Raw genomic sequence first — 23,989 nt, 5'->3', positions numbered from 1 at the left:
ATAGATCGATATTCATGTAAACTATTATTCAATTAAAGCTATTCTTTTTCTTCGTAAAATGATTCATTGGGCTGCAATTTTAAAAATATTGTAGATCTATAAATTCCCGCTTTCGTTCGTCTGTCTGTCTGTTCGTTCTTAATCTCGAGAACAGTGTTAGATAGATAAACATCAAGACCGGATATGGAAAGGGTATGGGCAGAAAGTCCTGATTAACTAAATACGAACTTCCGATATACATTGGAAGCCATATGATTTAAATTCATAATTCTTCCTCTAAATGGCAATACATAGATGACCGGCATGACTTTGTTGTTAGCAGGAAAAGTATGATTTACAGGCGAAGACCCTACTAATTTGAGATGGCGAACATATATAGTATTTTAAATTAAATAAGTTAAGAATATGATTAAAAATTATAGCTCGGCATTGTGACGATGTCACAATAAATAATTGCTCGTTTTGTGTTATATTTGATGTACTTTATTATTAATACCTTTTTCATTATTTGCATTATATTTTCTACATAATAGTTAGTTTCTTTTTTACTATATTAACTTTAAGTTTAATTGAAGAATTAATATAGTAGAAATTAAACTAATTATTATGCAGAAAGTACAATGCACGTAACGTAGAGTATTAATAATAAAGTACATCAAATATAACATCTTTGTAACGTTCTTCAGCTGTTCAAAGATGCATAGATTAATAGTTTGTTACCATTTTTATATTTAGCGAATCCTATTTTTAACTTTTCGGCTGTTTATAACGATTATAACAAAATCTATTTATAAATCTTGCATGTAATTATCATAAACCTATTTTTAGTATATCTTAAAAGTTATAGTATGCATGACATTTCGCTTCCTTTTTTTAGTTTATATAAAGATTTTATCAGTCATATTTTTTATCTTCTATTTTTTTAAACGAAATTTTAAGAATTTATACAGAATCATACGTATAACTTTTCAAAATTGAAAGTAGAAAGTTATATATTATTCGTTTTACGGTTTATCGCTATTTAGTTGACAGTTTTTTTATTTTGAAAGATTTATGTATTAAAGGAAGGGAAACATTCCATTGAAGTATAAATGAATAGTTTAAAAAATTCATTTTTTTAAAAGTTAAAAAACTTTTTCATCTTCTTTCCATTTTTCAATTGGAAGATCATTTATTTAAAATTACGTTCTATCATTGTCATATGTAAAATCGATAGAATAAAGTTTCACGACAAATCATAATCCGGAGGAGTTGTACAAGTTAGAAGTGAACGACAAAATCTGCTTTTTTTGGCCCTGTGAGCACTGAGAGAGTCTTTTTTCCAGGTCCATTATGGATTCGGCCATGCCAACAATGGAAAAAGCAGATGACCTGACATATTCGGGACAAACTGCCCATGAAAAATTCCCGGGGAGTTGATCTCTCGATCCGATCTTCGTTTCCTCATAAATGCAGGCTAATAACGTCTTAACTTCTTTGGCCTTAATCTGTTTAATTTAGTAAATCTATGATTGGTGAATGTAAGATGATGTCAGCTTGTCAAATCAATATCAATTTCCTCTTCCATCTTTCTTTATTCGGATAGCATTTATCACTAAAATAATATTTCTGGAAACAATCATATTTACATAATTTGTAAAGATAATATCGTAAATCTGCAAAAAAAAAAAAAAAAAAAATACATTATACTAATCGCGTTGGATAACTTGGAAACATCACAATCTTTCTTTTCGTTAGTTCCAAATATCATCTTAATATATTCTTTATTTTGTATACACGATAGGATATTGGATTTTTCTTTATATAAATAAGACACCACTCTTCCGGAGAGAAAAACAAATATATGATATCTCAAAAGGTATATTTTGATAAAGAGCATTCAACTCTGCTATATATTATCGTTTTCCATGATAAATATCGTGCTTTCTAACTATATATACATTTATGTGTTTTCATGTATCCTTGACTTGAAGTTCTCTTATGATATTTTTGTAAAATAAAACACATTTCTTGTTTCTATAAATGCAAAACTAATTAATTTATTCGTTTATCTTGCAACATTTTTAACTAACAGAACTTAATATCTACTCATTTTTATTCCATCCTTTAGAGCAAATACAATAATACCATAATATTATGTTAAGTTTATATTAAGTTTATATTATGTTAAGTTAATATTATGTTAAGTTTCCGAAATCTGCATTTTCCAGCGCTTATTCCAGTAGATAAAAGTAGAAACACCCCATAAGAAGAATGGAAAGCAAGATTTCTGTGTAACACCAGTTCCTTTTTTAAAAAGTTTTTTTAATTGGATGTAATTGTGTTTTTTAAAGGACTGTTTTTAAATTCTGGCGGCATGTAGCCTATAAAGGAAGGTCTGTCGCCGTGAATGTGAAGTCTGGAACACGAAAAATAAATGGTGGCCCCTTTTTGGGCAGACTGTCTTTAATTAATAATAATAATCTCCATTAGATGAAAATTTACAAAAATGTTAAGTTTAGTTATTAATTTTTTCAAAATTTTCGTAATAAACATTCATAAATTATTACACTTTTAATATAATATATTTTTTACTAATTGAATATTATAAGCTTTAAATAGACCTATTTCTTTAAAAACCACCATAATCTTTATCTGGCTCTGTATATTTTCCATAAATTTCCATTCTACAGTCGTTCATCATCGAACGGATCGACTTTTCCATTTTTGTGTAGTGCATAAAACTATTGAACACTGGTAGCAGGTTCGCACCTGACCAATTGTGCTGACCACGTGGAGTTTTCCGGTTTTTTTTGTACATGTCTAACACCTTAATCAGTGTCAGTTCCCCTTAAAAAGCCCTCCTGGAAGACACCCCCCTTGGCAGTTCATCCACGTGTTGCGTTACCCTCTTCCATCAAACTAAACCAACAAAATTATTATTTATTTTCCATAGATAAAAAATATACCTTAAACAGGAAGAAATAATCATGTTTATTGAGTCATAAATGATGTCATAATTAAAATGTATATATTAATAATTGATAAAATTAAAACTTGACACTGACAGATTTCTTCAACTTATTAAGTTATTTTAATAAGTAAATTTATAAATTAAAACATGCAAATAAAATAGTTGCATGGAGTATACCTAATAAATATTACAGATATAAATTAATTATTAAAATAAGTTTAGCTTTAAAGATTTTTAAAATTATTTTAAATAAATCTATTAAATTTTTGTCTTTTATCTGTAACTCTATTCAGATGTAATCTTATTTTATTTTTAAAATCTAATATTGACATAAATTCTAGAGAAATTCATTAAGAGAAGGAAAAATTGCTATAAACAAAGAATTTAAATTTAGTAGAGAAATTCAATAATTACAAAGAAACGAACGGAGAAAATTGCAATACGGTAACAAATATTTACATAAATTTCAAAATATATATATATTAAAATTTATTGATCAATAAAATAAAAAATTTAAATAATCAAATAAACGATTTAAAAGAATATTTTTGTTGAAATAAAAACATTAACGTAGAATATCCATAAATTATTTTATATCAACTTCATTGTGAAATTACACATTTCTTTAATTTTTTTATAAATATATTAATTTAAATTGATTTATCTCATGTTATAGTCTTCGTTATGTGTTATATACTTGTTATATTTTATTCTTCTAAAAATATTGAAAAGTTTTTTTAACTGGAAAGAAATTAGATAAATCTACTCGTTAAAATATAATTTATAATTATTTTATTTTTAAAATTACAATAATTCATATGATTAAACTATAACAAAGAAATAATAATTACATTACTTAAATTTGTTTAATGTTTAGAGTAAGTGAGAAATGTGTGGTAGTCTCTCACGAATAAATTATAAATTCAACAAAATAAAGCATTAAATACCTTGTATACAAACAATAGATATTCTAGTACAAAGTTCAAGGTTATGTACATGTGCATATATTTAAATTATGCAAAAATTCGAGCATAAAAATAGTAAATTAGAATGTGATACAAAGTAGATTAGAGATATATTTGAATGGAATGTTTTATTTGCCCTTCAATCATTCTAACAAAAAATTAATCTTCACTAAATGCGGCTTAAAAATTGATTAAAGAGTGAATCATAATACCTCGAGTTAGTATAATAGAAAGGCGATTCAAATGTCTATATTGAATTTTGTTATTATAGTGAAAGGACGTGTCAAGTATAATAAGTATACCGGAATATATAACTCGTCCTCAGTTAATTATTTAGTTGGTAAGTGATGCTATTTTAGTGAAATACGTTTTGTTGGCGTGGTGGGAGGCCGAATGAAGTGTTCCTTTCAAATATATCTGTCTTTTTTTGCATATAAATAGCATCGCATTTTAGTATAACTATTTCTCATAATAAAACTTTTGCATACAGTAAGTGTTAGTGCATTTCATTATTTACAAGAAATATATTTTACCAAGTAAATTTTTACATTTTTTTATAGTTTAAATTTCAAATTTTATTTATATTTTAAGAAATATTAAAATTTTATATCCTGTTTTACATAAGCATACATTTTTGAATAATAATAATTAAAGTAACATTCATCAAAAATTAGTTATGTGAAATGTGTACTTTATAAATATCAAATGAAATAAATATACAGGTTTGTGCAACTTAATGACAGGGATACATTCCGAAAAATACCTCGTTAAGCGAACATCATTTAGACCAGTGTTTCTCAACCTCGAATGAATCGTCTCCCCCTTCAACGTAGTATCGTCCCCTTCAATAAAACCGTTACGTAGTATCTCCCCCTTCACTTCAAAATTCCGATGCCGAGGGCCAAGGCTAACGCCAAATTCGTACTGCATTGAATAGACTAGTGACTAGTATAATGTTATTTGTTTAATTATTGTACGATATAACGAATAAAATATCTAATTATTCTTAATATAATGTTTTACTATATCACCCAGGAAATTGTTTTTCGCCCCCAAAATATAAATTGTTACTAATCGCCCCCTCAACATGGAAAAACGCCCACATGGGGGCGATATCGCTCCCGTTGAGAAACACTGATTTAGACAAACCTTATTTGATAACTTATGTGCAACACAACTGCAACAAAATAAGTATTAATGTACCTGAATATACCTAAACATAGAAAGGTAAAAAGGGCTACAAATTTTTCATCTCCATTATAAGGGATCGTTCGTAAATTAAGTGACGCTACTTTCAATGGCGTCCGCAGAACTATAGAAAAGGGGCAAACTATAAAAAAGGGCATCGAAGATTATGCAAGAAGCTTCAAACTATGATTCAACGTCGGATCAGCGCTCCCATAAGGTGGCGGTGGTTGCACTCGAGACTAATTTATCCTTCAGAAAAAGGAATGTGATTTTGGTCAATATACGACGAACAAATAACTGCATAAAAATAGCTGCGTGGGACAATGGACAGATATCGTTCATTGGTTTCTTTTATATTTGCAGAATAGGTTGGCCAGATGTCATGAATTTTTTGTTATTTATATTGATAATGAAATTTATGGCGCCCTTGGGGATAAGGAGAAAGGTAACACAAACGAAAAAGGGAGTACATGCCCCAAATGCTCCAATGTACAAGGCCCCTAGCTATTTTTACACTTTTCAACTAGAGTGCTATATTATCCCCCTATAATGTTCTGTAACTCTGTTTGACATACTCACTCCCAAAATTACGTAGCGCATATATCCTCCACGATCCCCTTAAATGTACTAAGGAACAATACACAAAAGTAAAGATTACATTATTTTATTAATTATATGTATAACAAGACATAAACAGTAGAATTTACTATGTAACATTCCAGAAATAAAAAGGAATCATTCTATATATTATACAAGGATTGCGTAACTTTTTATAAACACCCCCACTCTTTTGTAACACGTCGTACAATTACCTACATACCCACCTACTCATATCTTTGGTACATAATTTATGGACAGCTTCTAATCGTATGTTATGAGATCTGTCGTTAAACGGAACGTCGTTAAGTGCCGCATACCTGTACTACATTTTAATAATAATGTGTACTTTATAATATATGTAATGTATTATGTGTTATATTAATGTATACTCATGTCTCTCATTATATTTATTATATGAACATTTCGAATTTATCGCATTTATATTAATTAAAATTCTTTATTTTCTAGAATTTATGTAAATTGTGAATAACATGTAGTGGTCTTTATTATTGAAAACGTTAAATAATAAAAAAAAATTATCGTGAGGTTGTCATAATTCCTGGCAGCAATTTTTCATGATATTCTTAATTTATTTAATTTAAAATATGTTTTCTATCTCAAATTAGCGGTGTCTTGCCCCTTTACATCACACTTTTCCTTATAACAAAAGAGTTATGCCAATTACCTATGTAACGGCATCCAGGGAGAAATTTTTGAATTGAAATCACGTGACTTCCAGTCTAGACCGGGGGTTCCTATATAGTTAATAGGGGTCTTCTGCCCCCTAAGCTTTCCATATCCGGTCTTGAATTTTATCTATCTAACACCGTTCTGAAAAAAAATTATTTTTGGGGTGAAATTTTTTCAAATTTCAGCCCAAAAATAATTTTTTAATAGAAGTAATAACTTTTTAGTCGTTTAATATTTACGTTAATTTAAAGTGATGGTCATCCGAATTTCGCAGGAAAGCAAAAACAATATTTGAACATCAATTCATTTGCGTAACGATCTGAGGAGTTCAGATTCGAATCCGGTTAAAACGTAGAGGCTAAAACTTAAGAAAAATTTGAATAATTTTAAAAAAAATTCCAAATTAAATTTACCAATAGCTTTATTGGAGTGTAGAGTGATGAATTTAGTTTGTAAAGACAATCTTCGTGCATTCTATCATGAAGATATAGCTAGATATAATCTGGTTTCATTCAGATTACTCATTACTTCTGATATGTCTAAATAGATAGAACAGTTTTGGGGTTTTTTGAATTAGTTTCCTATTTCATTCTTTTATTAACCTACCGTTCAAAACTTTGACAAACGAATTCTCTAATTTTCTGTAAATTTATAAAATCGTAAAAAATTCGCAGAAAATTAATGAATTCGAGTTTCAAAATTTTGAACGGTAGGTTAATAAAAGAATTAAATAGAGCCTTAATGCAAAAAAAGTGTTTGGTTCTACTGTTTTAGTTTTCCATAATTTTCTGAAATGAATTTTCCCATAGAAATTCCCATATTATTTCGTAACGCCATCTGCTGGAGATTGCGTATATAACCAAAAAAAAGGTTACAATCAACCTTAATTCACGTCATTACCGATTATAACGTCAATCAATGGGAACAATAGAAAATGATATATAATTTTTCCTACTATTTAATAAATTAATAGTTACTCTATATACTATAACATCGAGTGCACTTGTGACTCTCAGTATCATAATGATTAAATGCATGATACATAGAGAGTCAACTGTCATTACCACAAAATGGAAGTTATTTTTATAGAGCTATCGACAACTTCCGGTTAAATTTCCGTTATAAGATACATTGTATCCCATGTAAGATACTTGGTAGCATCGTTGCTAATGTATAGACTACTCGACTGAGAATTTATCAGACTTCTAGATTTTATGTAACTTNCAAATTAAATTAAAACTAATTTAATTTTAAATTTTTATTTATTTTTCTTATTTTAAAATTATTTTTATTATTAAAGTAATTTAAAATTTTTGATTTAGAAACATATATAATAGTTGTCACTAATGAAAATTCAATTCGCTAGATGGTAGCACTAACGACAGGTATCGATTAATAGTCTTGCCATCTTTTCTATATGAGCGAAGTTATTATTTTAGAACAACAGATGGCATCAAAATCGAAGCATATAATTATACTCATAATCGAATATTTTTTTTCTTTTATTTCGTTTCAATTAGTTTTATAACATCGATTAAAGATGTCATCCGGTCATTGAAGTACATCTTTTGACATCTGTTCCGCCTCTTCTGTCATAAAATACGTGATTGAAACAATCTGCTAAGGTGTCAAACGCCACCTGTCTGTCTTCACTTATTTATGTCACACAGCAATAACGTCACAACTACAGAAATAGCACGAGACGGTACAAGTGATTGATGAATCCCAATAAATATATCACTTTATCGCATTTTGTTAAACCAAAACTTTGTTCTGCTATCAAATCTATTCGACCACATCTATAAATCCGCTGGTGGAGGCATTACATCCGGTTTATTTATTCTAAAAAAAGATTAGAATCGGTGACGAGAACGTTCATTAAATTGCACATCGAGTAATTTCAGCCTGAGTCACTAAACATACGCATCAGTTCGGTACAAATTTATACAACAGATCGAGTTACATCGCTCAAAATTTCTGAAAGTGTGAAGCAACGCAGCCTTTTCTGTATATTTCAAATGTTTCTTCCTCAAAATATTGCAAAATATGCAAAATACGTTTCCCTCTTTTGATTCATCTATCATTCGAAGTAACGTTCCAAAATATTCCAGTTCTAACTCCAGTCTCGCAGTTGAATTTATTTTATACTTTATTATGTGATAATAGCTAGATATAATCTGGTTTCATTCAGATTACTCATTACTTCTGATATGTCTAAATAGATAGAACAGTTTTGGGGTTTTTTGAATTAGTTTCCTATTTCATTCTTTTATTAACCTACCGTTCAAAACTTTGACAAACGAATTCTCTAATTTTCTGTAAATTTTTAAAATCGTAAAAAATTCGCAGAAAATTAATGAATTCGAGTTTCAAAATTTTGAACGGTAGGTTAATAAAAGAATTAAATAGAGCCTTAATGCAAAAAAAGTGTTTGGTTCTACTGTTTTAGTTTTCCATAATTTTCTGAAATGAATTTTCCCATAGAAATTCCCATATTATTTCGTAACGCCATCTGCTGGAGATTGCGTATATAACCAAAAAAAAGGTTACAATCAACCTTAATTGACGTCATTACCGATTATAACGTCAATCAATGGGAACAATAGAAAATGATATATAATTTTTCCTACTATTTAATAAATTAATAGTTACTCTATATACTATAACATCGAGTGCACTTGTGACTCTCAGTATCATAATGATTAAATGCATGATACATAGAGAGTCAACTGTCATTACCACAAAATGGAAGTTATTTTTATAGAGCTATCGACAACTTCCGGTTAAATTTCCGTTATAAGATACATTGTATCCCATGTAAGATACTTGGTAGCATCGTTGCTAATGTATAGACTACTCGACTGAGAATTTATCAGACTTCTAGATTTTATGTAACTTAATATTTAAAAATTGTACATTTGATGGGAGGAAAAAAGTATTTCTTTTTAACATATTCTAAAATTTGAAATAGCAGAAACTATTACTTTCATTTTAATTTCAAACAACTTTAAGATTGTAAAGAATGTCACTTTATAACAAATATACAAACAAAATACAGACATAGACTGTTGATTTGGCGGATTACGTTCCAGACCACTAAAGCGAATCATGGTCTTTTTTCGCTTACCAGTGCTTATAAATGCCTAAAAACATATTTACACTGGAATTTAAGTGCGCTATAGTGCTAGGACTAAATAAAGAAGTTAGATAAAAAGAATAAATAAGTAAATAACAAATATTCCCTTGAGAGTAAGGCAATTGCCGAAAATAATAAACATGAATATAATTGAAAAGCGATGTATTAGCAGAAATCGCTGTAAAGAAGTTAACTAAATACAGTTTAACATTTTAGAAAGTTGTTTCAGAATGATCATATTTCTACGAATACTTTATTTTAAAGATTTTTTTAAAATTTAATTATTATTACTGTTATTAACCCCTTCAGTATGGTATTCCACATTGTCCTTAAAAGTTTTGACAAGACAAAAACTGATAGGGACAATGTAAGAAACTCATCTATGGCTATTGATTGGTTGGGTTCGGTGGGATACGGCAACATAACACGTGGGCAATCTGATAAGGGATGCCTCCCAAGAGGGCTTTCAATAGCTCCTATGCATATGCTTATTAAAAACGATTCAAATTATCGAAATTTATAAATATAGAAAATATTTTTACATTTATTAATTCAACAAAATTATTGATTCAAATGAATGTATCTTTATTGTATTTAAATATTTGTATAATTTAACATTAATTATTTATAATTGTGAAGCAAAAAGTGTTAATGATAAGCTGGTAATCGAGTGAACCCATTTCACGAGCAATAATGATAGATTCGACAATCGTTTAACGTTGTTGCTACTAGATGTCAGGATATAACAGAAATGACAAGAACGCCATTCAGCGACTGACATTGATACTACAGGTGACATTTTCTATCTGTAGCCTTGGCTTTCATCTATGTTAATGCTGATATAAACAATAAGCCGATTGCTTGATTTTTTCTTTCTATCGAAAGTTTTCGTAATCAAATTTTGAATCTGACTTTTCTTTTTTTTAAATTTACTTTTATATTTTTAATAGATTTAAATTCTTGTTAATCTTGTTTGTAGTGGTCTTTATTATTGAAAACGTTAAATAATAAAAAAAAAATTATCGTGAGGTTGTCATAATTCCTGGCAGCAATTTTTCATGATATTCTTNTCAAAAATGAAAAACAGAAAGGAAAAAAACTATAAAAATTTACTGAAACTATTTATTACAACTTTAAAGTTTTCATTTCAATATACTTTAATTGGCTTTTAAATTGAATGAACTTAAATATTTTTTAATTATTTTGAATTCAAAGTTTTTGAAACATTAGTAACATATACGACTGATACTTCGAAATTTCTTTGAATTAAAATCAGTAGTTTATTTAATATTAATTCAAATGTTATTTGAATAGGTTAAGCTGATTATCTTTTAAAACATTACAACAGTAAGAAAATTTTCAAAGGATTATAATTTTGTAAATAAAATGTTTGAAATAAAAGAAAATATAAGATTTCAGTATTGAATATTTTCTTCACAAAATTTCAGATTTTTATACCATTTTATAATCTATTTTTCAATTTTTATTCGAATTTGTCCATCAACTATCGACTTTAAATTTTTATGTATGGCTTCTTAGCATTCATGACTTATTCAAAACAATTTTCTCTTTTATAAAACCGTACAGTACATATATAATTAAAAATGTTATAAATCATTTTTATGTTGAATCAAGGGGAAAAGGTTTCAATAGAAAATATCTATTTTTCCTGCAATTATTTGGAAATTTTGATGAGTCAGCTCAAGTCACGTCATTGGAATACAATGATTTTCATAATAGTTTATTTCAGTTATATATATATTTACAAGGACAGATATCGGAGAGGATTAAAATTCCGGAATTTATTGTTTAATATAAAATATAAAAGAATATTTAAATAAATCGAATTTTGCTAAAAATAATCTGTTAGTTGCATCTCAGTTTAAAGCGATTGTATGAGGATAAAATATTAATTGGGAGCATTGAGAAGATTGTGTAAGATGTTGGTGGAGTGTCGACCGCTTCTTTCATTCATGCCACTTTCAAGATCAACCAACCTTTACGGCCAATTGCGCAAACATGACGTCAGAGGGGTAGCGCAGGCGCTTCTAAACATTGCCTTGTTCCGTCTGCGTCGAAGTGCTTCTGTCTGTTGCGGCGCCTCGGTTTGTAACGACATTTACAGTGGGAAAGTAAAGCTCCACAGCATGAATGTTAAAGTGCGTGCATTCTTTACTATCTGAAGAAAAATTCGTCTTTCAAGCTTAAAATATACCTTCGAAACGCAAAAAAGAATGAGGATAATAATTTATCATTTATGAGGGGAAACATTTCGGTCAAGCTAACACGTTCGAATCAAGTGATTAAAGCTGTTCCATGTTGATTCTCATGGCTGAGGATTTCACTCCCAATCCGACTCCACGTTTCGTTTCGTGGTCCCGATTCGGAGGGAGTCAGTATAACAAAAGAAAGCACAAAAATGCACTTTGGGGTAAATCCTCCATTGGTTGTAGGGATGATGAAGGCACTCCTTTGGTGAACGAAGATGATGAAGATTTCATTAAATCCTCTCCAGTAATCAGCTCTTTATCAAGGTCCAGAGTTAAAGGTGAACAGTTTATTATAATTTATATTTTACAATTTTATAACTCTGTACTTTTAAAAAAACTTTTTATTCTCGAAACTGCACATGACTTTTAATACGATTAAATCATTTAATTGATATTTAATACGTAAATATGCTTTTTTTAAACGTTAAAAATATTAAAAGTAAAATTCCAATACTAGTAAAGTTTTTCAAGTGGTAAATACAACGAAACGATTTATTTCCACGCTCCATTTACATTGTAAAAGCCAACATTTAGAATCCGCTGTAGGTTAAAAAAAACGGCAATGTGAGGTGAGTATAGCATCTGCTTTGATTTGTGATATACACAAGAGACATGGTTTGACAAGGTGATATTGTCTGGATACGCCAGACGACAGCTACATGCCAAGTTGTAAAAATAAAATTCATATTATGTAAGAAACAGTTTTCATATCTTTAAATGACCATAAAAGTGATAAGTTTCGAGCCATTTGTTGCATTTCGAAACAATTTTCTAAGTAATATAAGAATATTCGCCAATGTAAATTTTTAGTTTCCAAATATTCAATAAATTTATTAACAAATTTCTTACACGATATATTACTTATTTACAATTCATATTTTTAAAAATTAACACTCAATAATATAATTATCAATTACAAAAGCATAGTGTAAGAGTACTTTTCATCATAATAAAATTTAACAATAAAGTACTTAGAAAAGGTGCGATACAATACACTATTAATGATTACTCGCTTAATATCTGATGATAACGATAATAGCGGTAACACCTGTCACTGCATATCTTATTTTGTCATATTGTTATCCATTGATATACAATTGGTAACACTAATTTTTCTACATTTATAAATCGCTATATAAAATTATATGTTAATAAATTCATAGTTTGATAAAGTAATTGAAACCATAAATAATAAATTATATATCTTTTAAAAACTTTTAAAATTATTAATCATAATTGAAATTTTATTATATAAAACGTAACTGCAATAGAGTTTAAGTTATATCGTTTATAAAGATAATAATATTTCGCTATTGATTCTTCATTAATAATAGAATTCATTTATCAGATATAAATAAATAAATAAAATTATTCAAATTTATTATTTAAATTTATTAGTAGAGAACATATCAATTTTTTTATCCTTTAAATTTGCTATTATAAAAAACAAATACGTATATAAAAATTTAATTTATTAATAATAAAATAGCATAAAATGTATATTAAAGTTACATAAGGGTTTAATTTTTATTGCTTGTTCTCTATTGTAAAAAGTTTATAGTCAGTATATAAGATTGCATGAAATTTTTATAACAAAAATAATGCAATAAAATAATATCTTTTTTTAGTAAATTTAATATGAGTTTCGCAATGTTTTATTACAAAATATATAGACTGTATATTATATAATAAAATAACATGCAATGTCTGTACATATGCAGACGTTCTATATTGCAAAGTTTCTATTTGCGATGTACTGAACATGTTTCATTCATATATAAATTTTTACAGCATACACATATATAAATATTGTAAAATAGTATATAATATAAAACATATAAATCACAAGTAAATGAACGTTCCTTATGTCATATATAAATTATTGCTAAAAGCAAAAAAAAAATTGATTGTGTTATGCGATTTTCTAAAAAAAAATGAAAATACTTTGCGTAATAACAGCATTATATTGGTATTATCTAATAATAATAGCTTCAATATTAAACATATAAATAAACTTTGTTCTACTTTTGATAATATATTTTAAAGCGTTGTTTCGTTTTACTTTTATATTGAAAAATAAACCTGTTACCCGCATCTCGAAAGAATGAATTAAAATCGATTTATAAGCTTTACATCTACAAATATGCTTGTGTAATAATAGAAATACTAAGCGTGAATAAGCTATTTTTAACCCTTGTATACTGAGTTGTATACTGTTTATATACTGTGAGTTATACATATACACGTAAACTAATCTTTATATATTAATACATGAAAAATTTAGAAAGAAAAACTGATTTCTTTGTATTAATTATACAAATAACTTTAGCCGCGACTAATTCCGTAACGCTTAGATGATGTTTGAGTCATTTGTCACATCCTGACTACATTAAAACGAACTGTTACGGTCAACGATTGTAACGGATGTAATGTTGTGACCGAGTTATCTGTTCAGGTAGTTTATAGTGGGGTATTCACGCGTGAGAATTATTGAAATCATTGATCAAACTTCTCACAGCGGGGAAAAAAACCCTCATTAAAATGGGATTAGTTCGGGAAAGAAGAAAATGTCTGTGTGAAGCCAGTGAATTAGATTCTAAAGTACATTGGGATCTTAAATCATAGGAAATGCATCACACAAGATGTTTTTTTTAGAATTAAATTTTAATTTCCATTATAATGTATCGGTGAATGTGAACTTCGTATCAAAATAAATAGTTTAAATAAGTTTCTTGAAGTCTACGAGATTTACTTATAAATTATACATTCCTGAACTCTATTTTCTAAATATAGAATAAATTCAATAGTTATGAATAAAATACATTTTATGTATGGTTCTATGTACGATGTAGTGTAACAGAAAGAAGGAATAAATATTTAGTTATTATTATAAATAAGTATATTTAGTAAGCTTTGGCATAAGGATATCTGATATAGAAAGACGTCAGATAAAAAGAAGAGCAAGTGCCAGACTTTAGATTAACTGAAGGACGAATCGAAAGTAGGTGGAGATGCTGACTTTGAGTATTTCTTGTTCTTGAATGTTCGACAAAACTTAACCAAGGTCATACTTTTCGATAGGTATGCAATCGATAATTTTTAATTTTCTAACATATAAGTTTGAAATTAAACTCGATTAAGAGTAAAAATTACTTTTTTTATTTACTAATTTTAAAATATTGAATAGTAGTCATTAAAAATAATTGATGCCGTGCCTTATATTTATAGAAATTTAAAATATATAATTGATATATATTTTTTAATAATATATATAGAAAATTCTGTAAAAAATTTTATCGTACATTTTAATATAAATATAAAATATAGCGTGAGAAATCGTAATTCTACAATAGGTAGGCTTATATCTCTTGATCATGACTGTTACATCAATACACAGTTTTACTAGCAATTTATTATGGATTACAATGTATTTAAAATAATAACCGTTATTAAAGGTTATCAAAATTGTTATAAGAAGGTAATTCAGTCGATGTAATATTTTCTTTTAAATTGGTTCACGTAAGGTCTACGCCCTTATTATTGTCTCTACCATGAGAAAATTTCAAATTAAACTGTTATATACTAACTCTACTCTTGAAAGATCGAGGTTATCTCACTTTTCGACGGATTAATTTAGATTATTGATCTTTATGATTCTTGAGAAGTTTGTAATGCACCACGAAATCGTGTAAGAAAGAAGAAGAAAAAACATTCGTATGAAATGAATAATTGCACCCTTTTAAAGAAAACATCATTAATACATTTTCGTATGGCATTCTTTTAAATCCTTATCGGTATTCAATTATAAACGTTCGACAAATTGATGATATAAACAGATGCAAGCAGGCAATTAACGGAAAGATCGATCTTCTTTAAGTAAAGGTCGCTTCGTTTTCTTTGGATTAAGCAACTCTCGTTTGATGCTAATCTTATGAAAATTTTATAATGATCTTACTTTAAGGTTCATTGAACTTTTTGAATTGCGTGTTTCTTTTACAAATATCAATTCACCAATACTATTTTATTAAAACTTTTTAATTCACTCTATTTAACTTCATCAGGGATTAACTTTAAAGTTTTAATACTAAATAATAATAATCAAGTATCGACTAGAACTCTCAGATCAAAGAAAATGTGGGTTTTTTTAAAATTGTTAATGGAAACAAATGGTATCTCTATATTAGATTAGCATTAGATCTATTTATTTAATTTAAATTTTCTAATTTTATTTGAGGTGAAACATGATTCAAAGACTGATAATATTTCAAGTTTTCAACCATCAATTTTACGATATTGTGAAACGAAGACTATTATAATTAAGGTCAATATTATTGTATAACGTCATAAATTCGATGTTTATGAAACGTTTTAGATGATTTTCCCTTTAGCAAACTTTTGTGCTAAATATAGTTTTGATATAACAAGTTATTTAATAAATATAACCCCCGTTTTAATCTATAACCATTTTGGAGTTGAATATTTATTATTCCAAATATAAGCAGTTAAAATAAAGAAAAAGTGGGTTATCTTATTAAATTAGTTGAATATTTTTATTTGATTACAGAAATATTACTTTTAAATACTAAAACTTAATATATTTATATCCATAAATGTATTGATTAAATTATGATATATTTGAGTAGAGAGTGTATAATATATATATAATCTACTGTATATTCTACGATTATTTTTCAAAAATTATATGAAACGTTATCTAATATTTTATACAGAAGTTATAGTGAAATAATAATAATCATACATCTCCGACACTTGAAAGATTCAAAGTTTTGAGATAGGTTAATGTTACAAAATAAAATAATTTAAAGATAAAGAAAANAAGTTGACTTTGTAATTTTCTTCAAACGTCAACACTTGTTCGTAACTTACTTGTCACTGTCGTGTTTTTCACCTGAAATTTCTGAAAAAAATTACAGTAAATAATACTAAATACACGTTAAAAAACGATATAAAATTTTTCTAATTTATATTAACTGTTTAATTAAATTATACTATAAATTTACTAACCATAATGTCTCAATAAAATGGAAATTAATCATTACTTTTCTATTTTAAAATTAAATTTATTTAGAAATATTGAATAAATTTGAAGATTTCAAAACAAATTAACATTCTCCACATATTTCAATCTAATTTCATTAAATAATAGTTAACAATGTTTAATCAACGTTATTAATGAGTCTGCTAATTGTATGAAACTCATCTCAACAGATTAGAAGTAAAATTGATAAACAAGAGTGTGAACGAACTCTTTCTAAGATGAATAACCTAGTTTCAAATATTTTTATACGTGACAAAATATATTTAAATTATAAAATTAATGTCTGTAAATTAATAATTTAAATATATTTGGTCACGTATAAGATAGACAACACTTTACAACAATACTGTATAGGTGTGTTTTTTAACATCTCCTGGCACTTTATTGTATCTCACTCTACATTGACGTTGGGATGCATTATGTATTTTTCGATTTTATCGGCCTACATTGAGATTTTCTATAAGTTTGGTAGAACTTGAAGATATGTATTGTTGGCTGAGGAGGGGATAAAAACCCCGAAACGTATCCCACGTCCATGTTGTACGGTGAGATCAAACAGAGTTCTGAAGTACAGTACCTATACGTCTAGTATTTGTTATACACATCACTATTTATATTTAAAAAATTATTTTATATATTTACGTTATAGTCTTTGGTTTTCGTTTCACTTAAAGAATCATTAAAATGTTAATAAACTCATTTCAAATTATATTTAAAGCTGCAATTAAATACATCTTAATTTATATAAAATAGCGTAATTAATAAACTTTAATAACCTTTCTAGATTATAAATTTTATTGACGTAATACAATTTTATGTCTAGAATTTGTCTATACAAAACATTTTTTTATATAGAATATTAATTAGTTGAATGTAATCCTCTTATGGAATTTTGAAAGTATTCGTTCAAATAATTACTTTTTGGATTAAAATTAAATGTTCAAATATATCAGTGTTTTAAATTATGTCGAGCAATGTTTAAATATGATATTTTTCAGTTATCTTATTGGAGTTAGAACATAGATGTCAAGTTACACAGCAACTTATATACAAGTTAAGCATAGTATCGCTCATTAAATATTAAATAATAGCTTAATATTTAGTACAGAAATTCTTGTTTTATAGGACGTTAATGAATGAATTAAGAAAATGATATAATTCACAAGACATTTTAGAAAAATGTGTAATTTTAAAATGAATAAAGCAGTTATTTCTATTCGTTTTTACGTCATTTAATAAGCGTTAAAATTTTGTAGGTCGCAACAATAAATAATTAAAGCTATTGATAAATTTAGATGAATTATCATTGGGAAAGCATGAACAAGTAGGTTAATGACAGTTAAATCCATGTTATATTGGAGCAACTAGTTGAATAAGCCGATTACAAGTATCGATTATGCTAAGGTAGTCAGGAGAATCATTTCGTGTGCAGACTGATACCAGTTGTTTGATTGTACCACGTTTAATTAATACAAATTATCACAATATTGTTACTTAATGTTTTAATGTATTTATGTTATTAGTAATATTTAAGTTTTTAACCAATAAATTCAATCGTGGCATAAAACATAAGGAATGATTTGGTGGAAAGGTATGCCTTATATCAATATAAATAAATAAATCTGGTGTTTTCTTTATTGACATTCAATTCTTTTTATAATTTAAATTGTATTTATCATTACATTACATACACAATAGTTTTTAAATTTTTATAACATTTAATATTTACATAATTTATAAAATAAATATAACATAAAAATCAGTAATTTATCAGAATTTCAAGTAAATAAAACTATCAATTTACGAGTTTGTTTTATAAAAATAAATTTTATTTGATATGAAATTCAATGAAGATAGTTCAAATGATTATTTTTATAATGAACTTTATATACAATGTACTATATAAATTATAATAAACTTATGAAAATTGACGAACGGATGGCCTATGCGATTAAGACGTCAGCCTATCTCTGGGGATCCGTCATCAGGCAACTCCAGGAATTTTCCCAGAAAAAATGTGGTCTATTCCAAGTTTTTTGGGCCTTGTCCCCCATCACTCGGTCGCCCATTGTGGACCTAACTGAATTGAAAATGGGTGTGGTTTAAAGATAGTGCCTCTTAATTAATGCCCACAGGGAGGAAGAGTCAAAAATGAAAAACAGAAAGGAAAAAAACTATAAAAATTTACTGAAACTATTTATTACAACTTTAAAGTTTTCATTTCAATATACTTTAATTGGCTTTTAAATTGAATGAACTTAAATATTTTTTAATTATTTTGAATTCAAAGTTTTTGAAACATTAGTAACATATACGACTGATACTTCGAAATTTCTTTGAATTAAAATCAGTAGTTTATTTAATATTAATTCAAATGTTATTTGAATAGGTTAAGCTGATTATCTTTTAAAACATTACAACAGTAAGAAAATTTTCAAAGGATTATAATTTTGTAAATAAAATGTTTGAAATAAAAGAAAATATAAGATTTCAGTATTGAATATTTTCTTCACAAAATTTCAGATTTTTATACCATTTTATAATCTATTTTTCAATTTTTATTCGAATTTGTCCATCAACTATCGACTTTAAATTTTTATGTATGGCTTCTTAGCATTCATGACTTATTCAAAACAATTTTCTCTTTTATAAAACCGTACAGTACATATATAATTAAAAATGTTATAAATCATTTTTATGTTGAATCAAAGGGAAAAGGTTTCAATAGAAAATATCTATTTTTCCTGCAATTATTTGGAAATTTTGATGAGTCAGCTCAAGTCACGTCATTGGAATACAATGATTTTCATAATAGTTTATTTCAGTTATATATATATTTACAAGGACAGATATCGGAGAGGATTAAAATTCCGGAATTTATTGTTTAATATAAAATATAAAAGAATATTTAAATAAATCGAATTTTGCTAAAAATAATCTGTTAGTTGCATCTCAGTTTAAAGCGATTGTATGAGGATAAAATATTAATTGGGAGCATTGAGAAGATTGTGTAAGATGTTGGTGGAGTGTCGACCGCTTCTTTCATTCATGCCACTTTCAAGATCAACCAACCTTTACGGCCAATTGCGCAAACATGACGTCAGAGGGGTAGCGCAGGCGCTTCTAAACATTGCCTTGTTCCGTCTGCGTCGAAGTGCTTCTGTCTGTTGCGGCGCCTCGGTTTGTAACGACATTTACACTGGGAAAGTAAAGCTCCACAGCATGAATGTTAAAGTGCGTGCATTCTTTACTATCTGAAGAAAAATTCGTCTTTCAAGCTTAAAATATACCTTCGAAACGCAAAAAAGAATGAGGATAATAATTTATCATTTATGAGGGGAAACATTTCGGTCAAGCTAACACGTTCGAATCAAGTGATTAAAGCTGTTCCATGTTGATTCTCATGGCTGAGGATTTCACTCCCAATCCGACTCCACGTTTCGTTTCGTGGTCCCGATTCGGAGGGAGTCAGTATAACAAAAGAAAGCACAAAAATGCACTTTGGGGTAAATCCTCCATTGGTTGTAGGGATGATGAAGGCACTCCTTTGGTGAACGAAGATGATGAAGATTTCATTAAATCCTCTCCAGTAATCAGCTCTTTATCAAGGTCCAGAGTTAAAGGTGAACAGTTTATTATAATTTATATTTTACAATTTTATAACTCTGTACTTTTAAAAAAACTTTTTATTCTCGAAACTGCACATGACTTTTAATACGATTAAATCATTTAATTGATATTTAATACGTAAATATGCTTTTTTTAAACGTTAAAAATATTAAAAGTAAAATTCCAATACTAGTAAAGTTTTTCAAGTGGTAAATACAACGAAACGATTTATTTCCACGCTCCATTTACATTGTAAAAGCCAACATTTAGAATCCGCTGTAGGTTAAAAAAAACGGCAATGTGAGGTGAGTATAGCATCTGCTTTGATTTGTGATATACACAAGAGACATGGTTTGACAAGGTGATATTGTCTGGATACGCCAGACGACAGCTACATGCCAAGTTGTAAAAATAAAATTCATATTATGTAAGAAACAGTTTTCATATCTTTAAATGACCATAAAAGTGATAAGTTTCGAGCCATTTGTTGCATTTCGAAACAATTTTCTAAGTAATATAAGAATATTCGCCAATGTAAATTTTTAGTTTCCAAATATTCAATAAATTTATTAACAAATTTCTTACACGATATATTACTTATTTACAATTCATATTTTTAAAAATTAACACTCAATAATATAATTATCAATTACAAAAGCATAGTGTAAGAGTACTTTTCATCATAATAAAATTTAACAATAAAGTACTTAGAAAAGGTGCGATACAATACACTATTAATGATTACTCGCTTAATATCTGATGATAACGATAATAGCGGTAACACCTGTCACTGCATATCTTATTTTGTCATATTGTTATCCATTGATATACAATTGGTAACACTAATTTTTCTACATTTATAAATCGCTATATAAAATTATATGTTAATAAATTCATAGTTTGATAAAGTAATTGAAACCATAAATAATAAATTATATATCTTTTAAAAACTTTTAAAATTATTAATCATAATTGAAATTTTATTATATAAAACGTAACTGCAATAGAGTTTAAGTTATATCGTTTATAAAGATAATAATATTTCGCTATTGATTCTTCATTAATAATAGAATTCATTTATCAGATATAAATAAATAAATAAAATTATTCAAATTTATTATTTAAATTTATTAGTAGAGAACATATCAATTTTTTTATCCTTTAAATTTGCTATTATAAAAAACAAATACGTATATAAAAATTTAATTTATTAATAATAAAATAGCATAAAATGTATATTAAAGTTACATAAGGGTTTAATTTTTATTGCTTGTTCTCTATTGTAAAAAGTTTATAGTCAGTATATAAGATTGCATGAAATTTTTATAACAAAAATAATGCAATAAAATAATATCTTTTTTTAGTAAATTTAATATGAGTTTCGCAATGTTTTATTACAAAATATATAGACTGTATATTATATAATAAAATAACATGCAATGTCTGTACATATGCAGACGTTCTATATTGCAAAGTTTCTATTTGCGATGTACTGAACATGTTTCATTCATATATAAATTTTTACAGCATACACATATATAAATATTGTAAAATAGTATATAATATAAAACATATAAATCACAAGTAAATGAACGTTCCTTATGTCATATATAAATTATTGCTAAAAGCAAAAAAAAAATTGATTGTGTTATGCGATTTTCTAAAAAAAAATGAAAATACTTTGCGTAATAACAGCATTATATTGGTATTATCTAATAATAATAGCTTCAATATTAAACATATAAATAAACTTTGTTCTACTTTTGATAATATATTTTAAAGCGTTGTTTCGTTTTACTTTTATATTGAAAAATAAACCTGTTACCCGCATCTCGAAAGAATGAATTAAAATCGATTTATAAGCTTTACATCTACAAATATGCTTGTGTAATAATAGAAATACTAAGCGTGAATAAGCTATTTTTAACCCTTGTATACTGAGTTGTATACTGTTTATATACTGTGAGTTATACATATACACGTAAACTAATCTTTATATATTAATACATGAAAAATTTAGAAAGAAAAACTGATTTCTTTGTATTAATTATACAAATAACTTTAGCCGCGACTAATTCCGTAACGCTTAGATGATGTTTGAGTCATTTGTCACATCCTGACTACATTAAAACGAACTGTTACGGTCAACGATTGTAACGGATGTAATGTTGTGACCGAGTTATCTGTTCAGGTAGTTTATAGTGGGGTATTCACGCGTGAGAATTATTGAAATCATTGATCAAACTTCTCACAGCGGGGAAAAAAACCCTCATTAAAATGGGATTAGTTCGGGAAAGAAGAAAATGTCTGTGTGAAGCCAGTGAATTAGATTCTAAAGTACATTGGGATCTTAAATCATAGGAAATGCATCACACAAGATGTTTTTTTTAGAATTAAATTTTAATTTCCATTATAATGTATCGGTGAATGTGAACTTCGTATCAAAATAAATAGTTTAAATAAGTTTCTTGAAGTCTACGAGATTTACTTATAAATTATACATTCCTGAACTCTATTTTCTAAATATAGAATAAATTCAATAGTTATGAATAAAATACATTTTATGTATGGTTCTATGTACGATGTAGTGTAACAGAAAGAAGGAATAAATATTTAGTTATTATTATAAATAAGTATATTTAGTAAGCTTTGGCATAAGGATATCTGATATAGAAAGACGTCAGATAAAAAGAAGAGCAAGTGCCAGACTTTAGATTAACTGAAGGACGAATCGAAAGTAGGTGGAGATGCTGACTTTGAGTATTTCTTGTTCTTGAATGTTCGACAAAACTTAACCAAGGTCATACTTTTCGATAGGTATGCAATCGATAATTTTTAATTTTCTAACATATAAGTTTGAAATTAAACTCGATTAAGAGTAAAAATTACTTTTTTTATTTACTAATTTTAAAATATTGAATAGTAGTCATTAAAAATAATTGATGCCGTGCCTTATATTTATAGAAATTTAAAATATATAATTGATATATATTTTTTAATAATATATATAGAAAATTCTGTAAAAAATTTTATCGTACATTTTAATATAAATATAAAATATAGCGTGAGAAATCGTAATTCTACAATAGGTAGGCTTATATCTCTTGATCATGACTGTTACATCAATACACAGTTTTACTAGCAATTTATTATGGATTACAATGTATTTAAAATAATAACCGTTATTAAAGGTTATCAAAATTGTTATAAGAAGGTAATTCAGTCGATGTAATATTTTCTTTTAAATTGGTTCACGTAAGGTCTACGCCCTTATTATTGTCTCTACCATGAGAAAATTTCAAATTAAACTGTTATATACTAACTCTACTCTTGAAAGATCGAGGTTATCTCACTTTTCGACGGATTAATTTAGATTATTGATCTTTATGATTCTTGAGAAGTTTGTAATGCACCACGAAATCGTGTAAGAAAGAAGAAGAAAAAACATTCGTATGAAATGAATAATTGCACCCTTTTAAAGAAAACATCATTAATACATTTTCGTATGGCATTCTTTTA

The 23,989-nt window shown here is 27.2% G+C and overlaps 1 protein-coding gene across 3 annotated transcripts in view; it reads left to right on the top strand.

Annotated features, from left to right (window-relative positions):
- Window positions 1–23,989, top strand: part of LOC111629076 (pleckstrin homology domain-containing family G member 5-like) — a 150,860-nt gene that overhangs the window by 32,933 nt on the left and 93,938 nt on the right. The window contains exon 1 of one of the 3 annotated variants that reach the window (XM_023372939.1): window positions 19,796–20,484. The exons of the other annotated variants lie outside the window; for them this stretch is intronic. Within the exon in view, the coding sequence (XP_023228707.1) occupies window positions 20,253–20,484 (232 nt within the window). The 5' untranslated portion in view covers window positions 19,796–20,252. Of the gene's footprint in view, window positions 1–19,795; window positions 20,485–23,989 lie in introns of those variants that run through there. 3 annotated transcript variants of the gene reach the window in all.

This window comes from Centruroides sculpturatus, unplaced genomic scaffold (assembly GCF_000671375.1).
Source record: "Centruroides sculpturatus isolate CEXI.00-Female unplaced genomic scaffold, Cexi_2.0 scaffold538, whole genome shotgun sequence".
In the NCBI taxonomy this organism is placed as follows: Eukaryota; Metazoa; Arthropoda; class Arachnida; order Scorpiones; family Buthidae; genus Centruroides; species Centruroides sculpturatus.
This window is presented reverse-complemented; position numbering and strand designations above follow the sequence as displayed.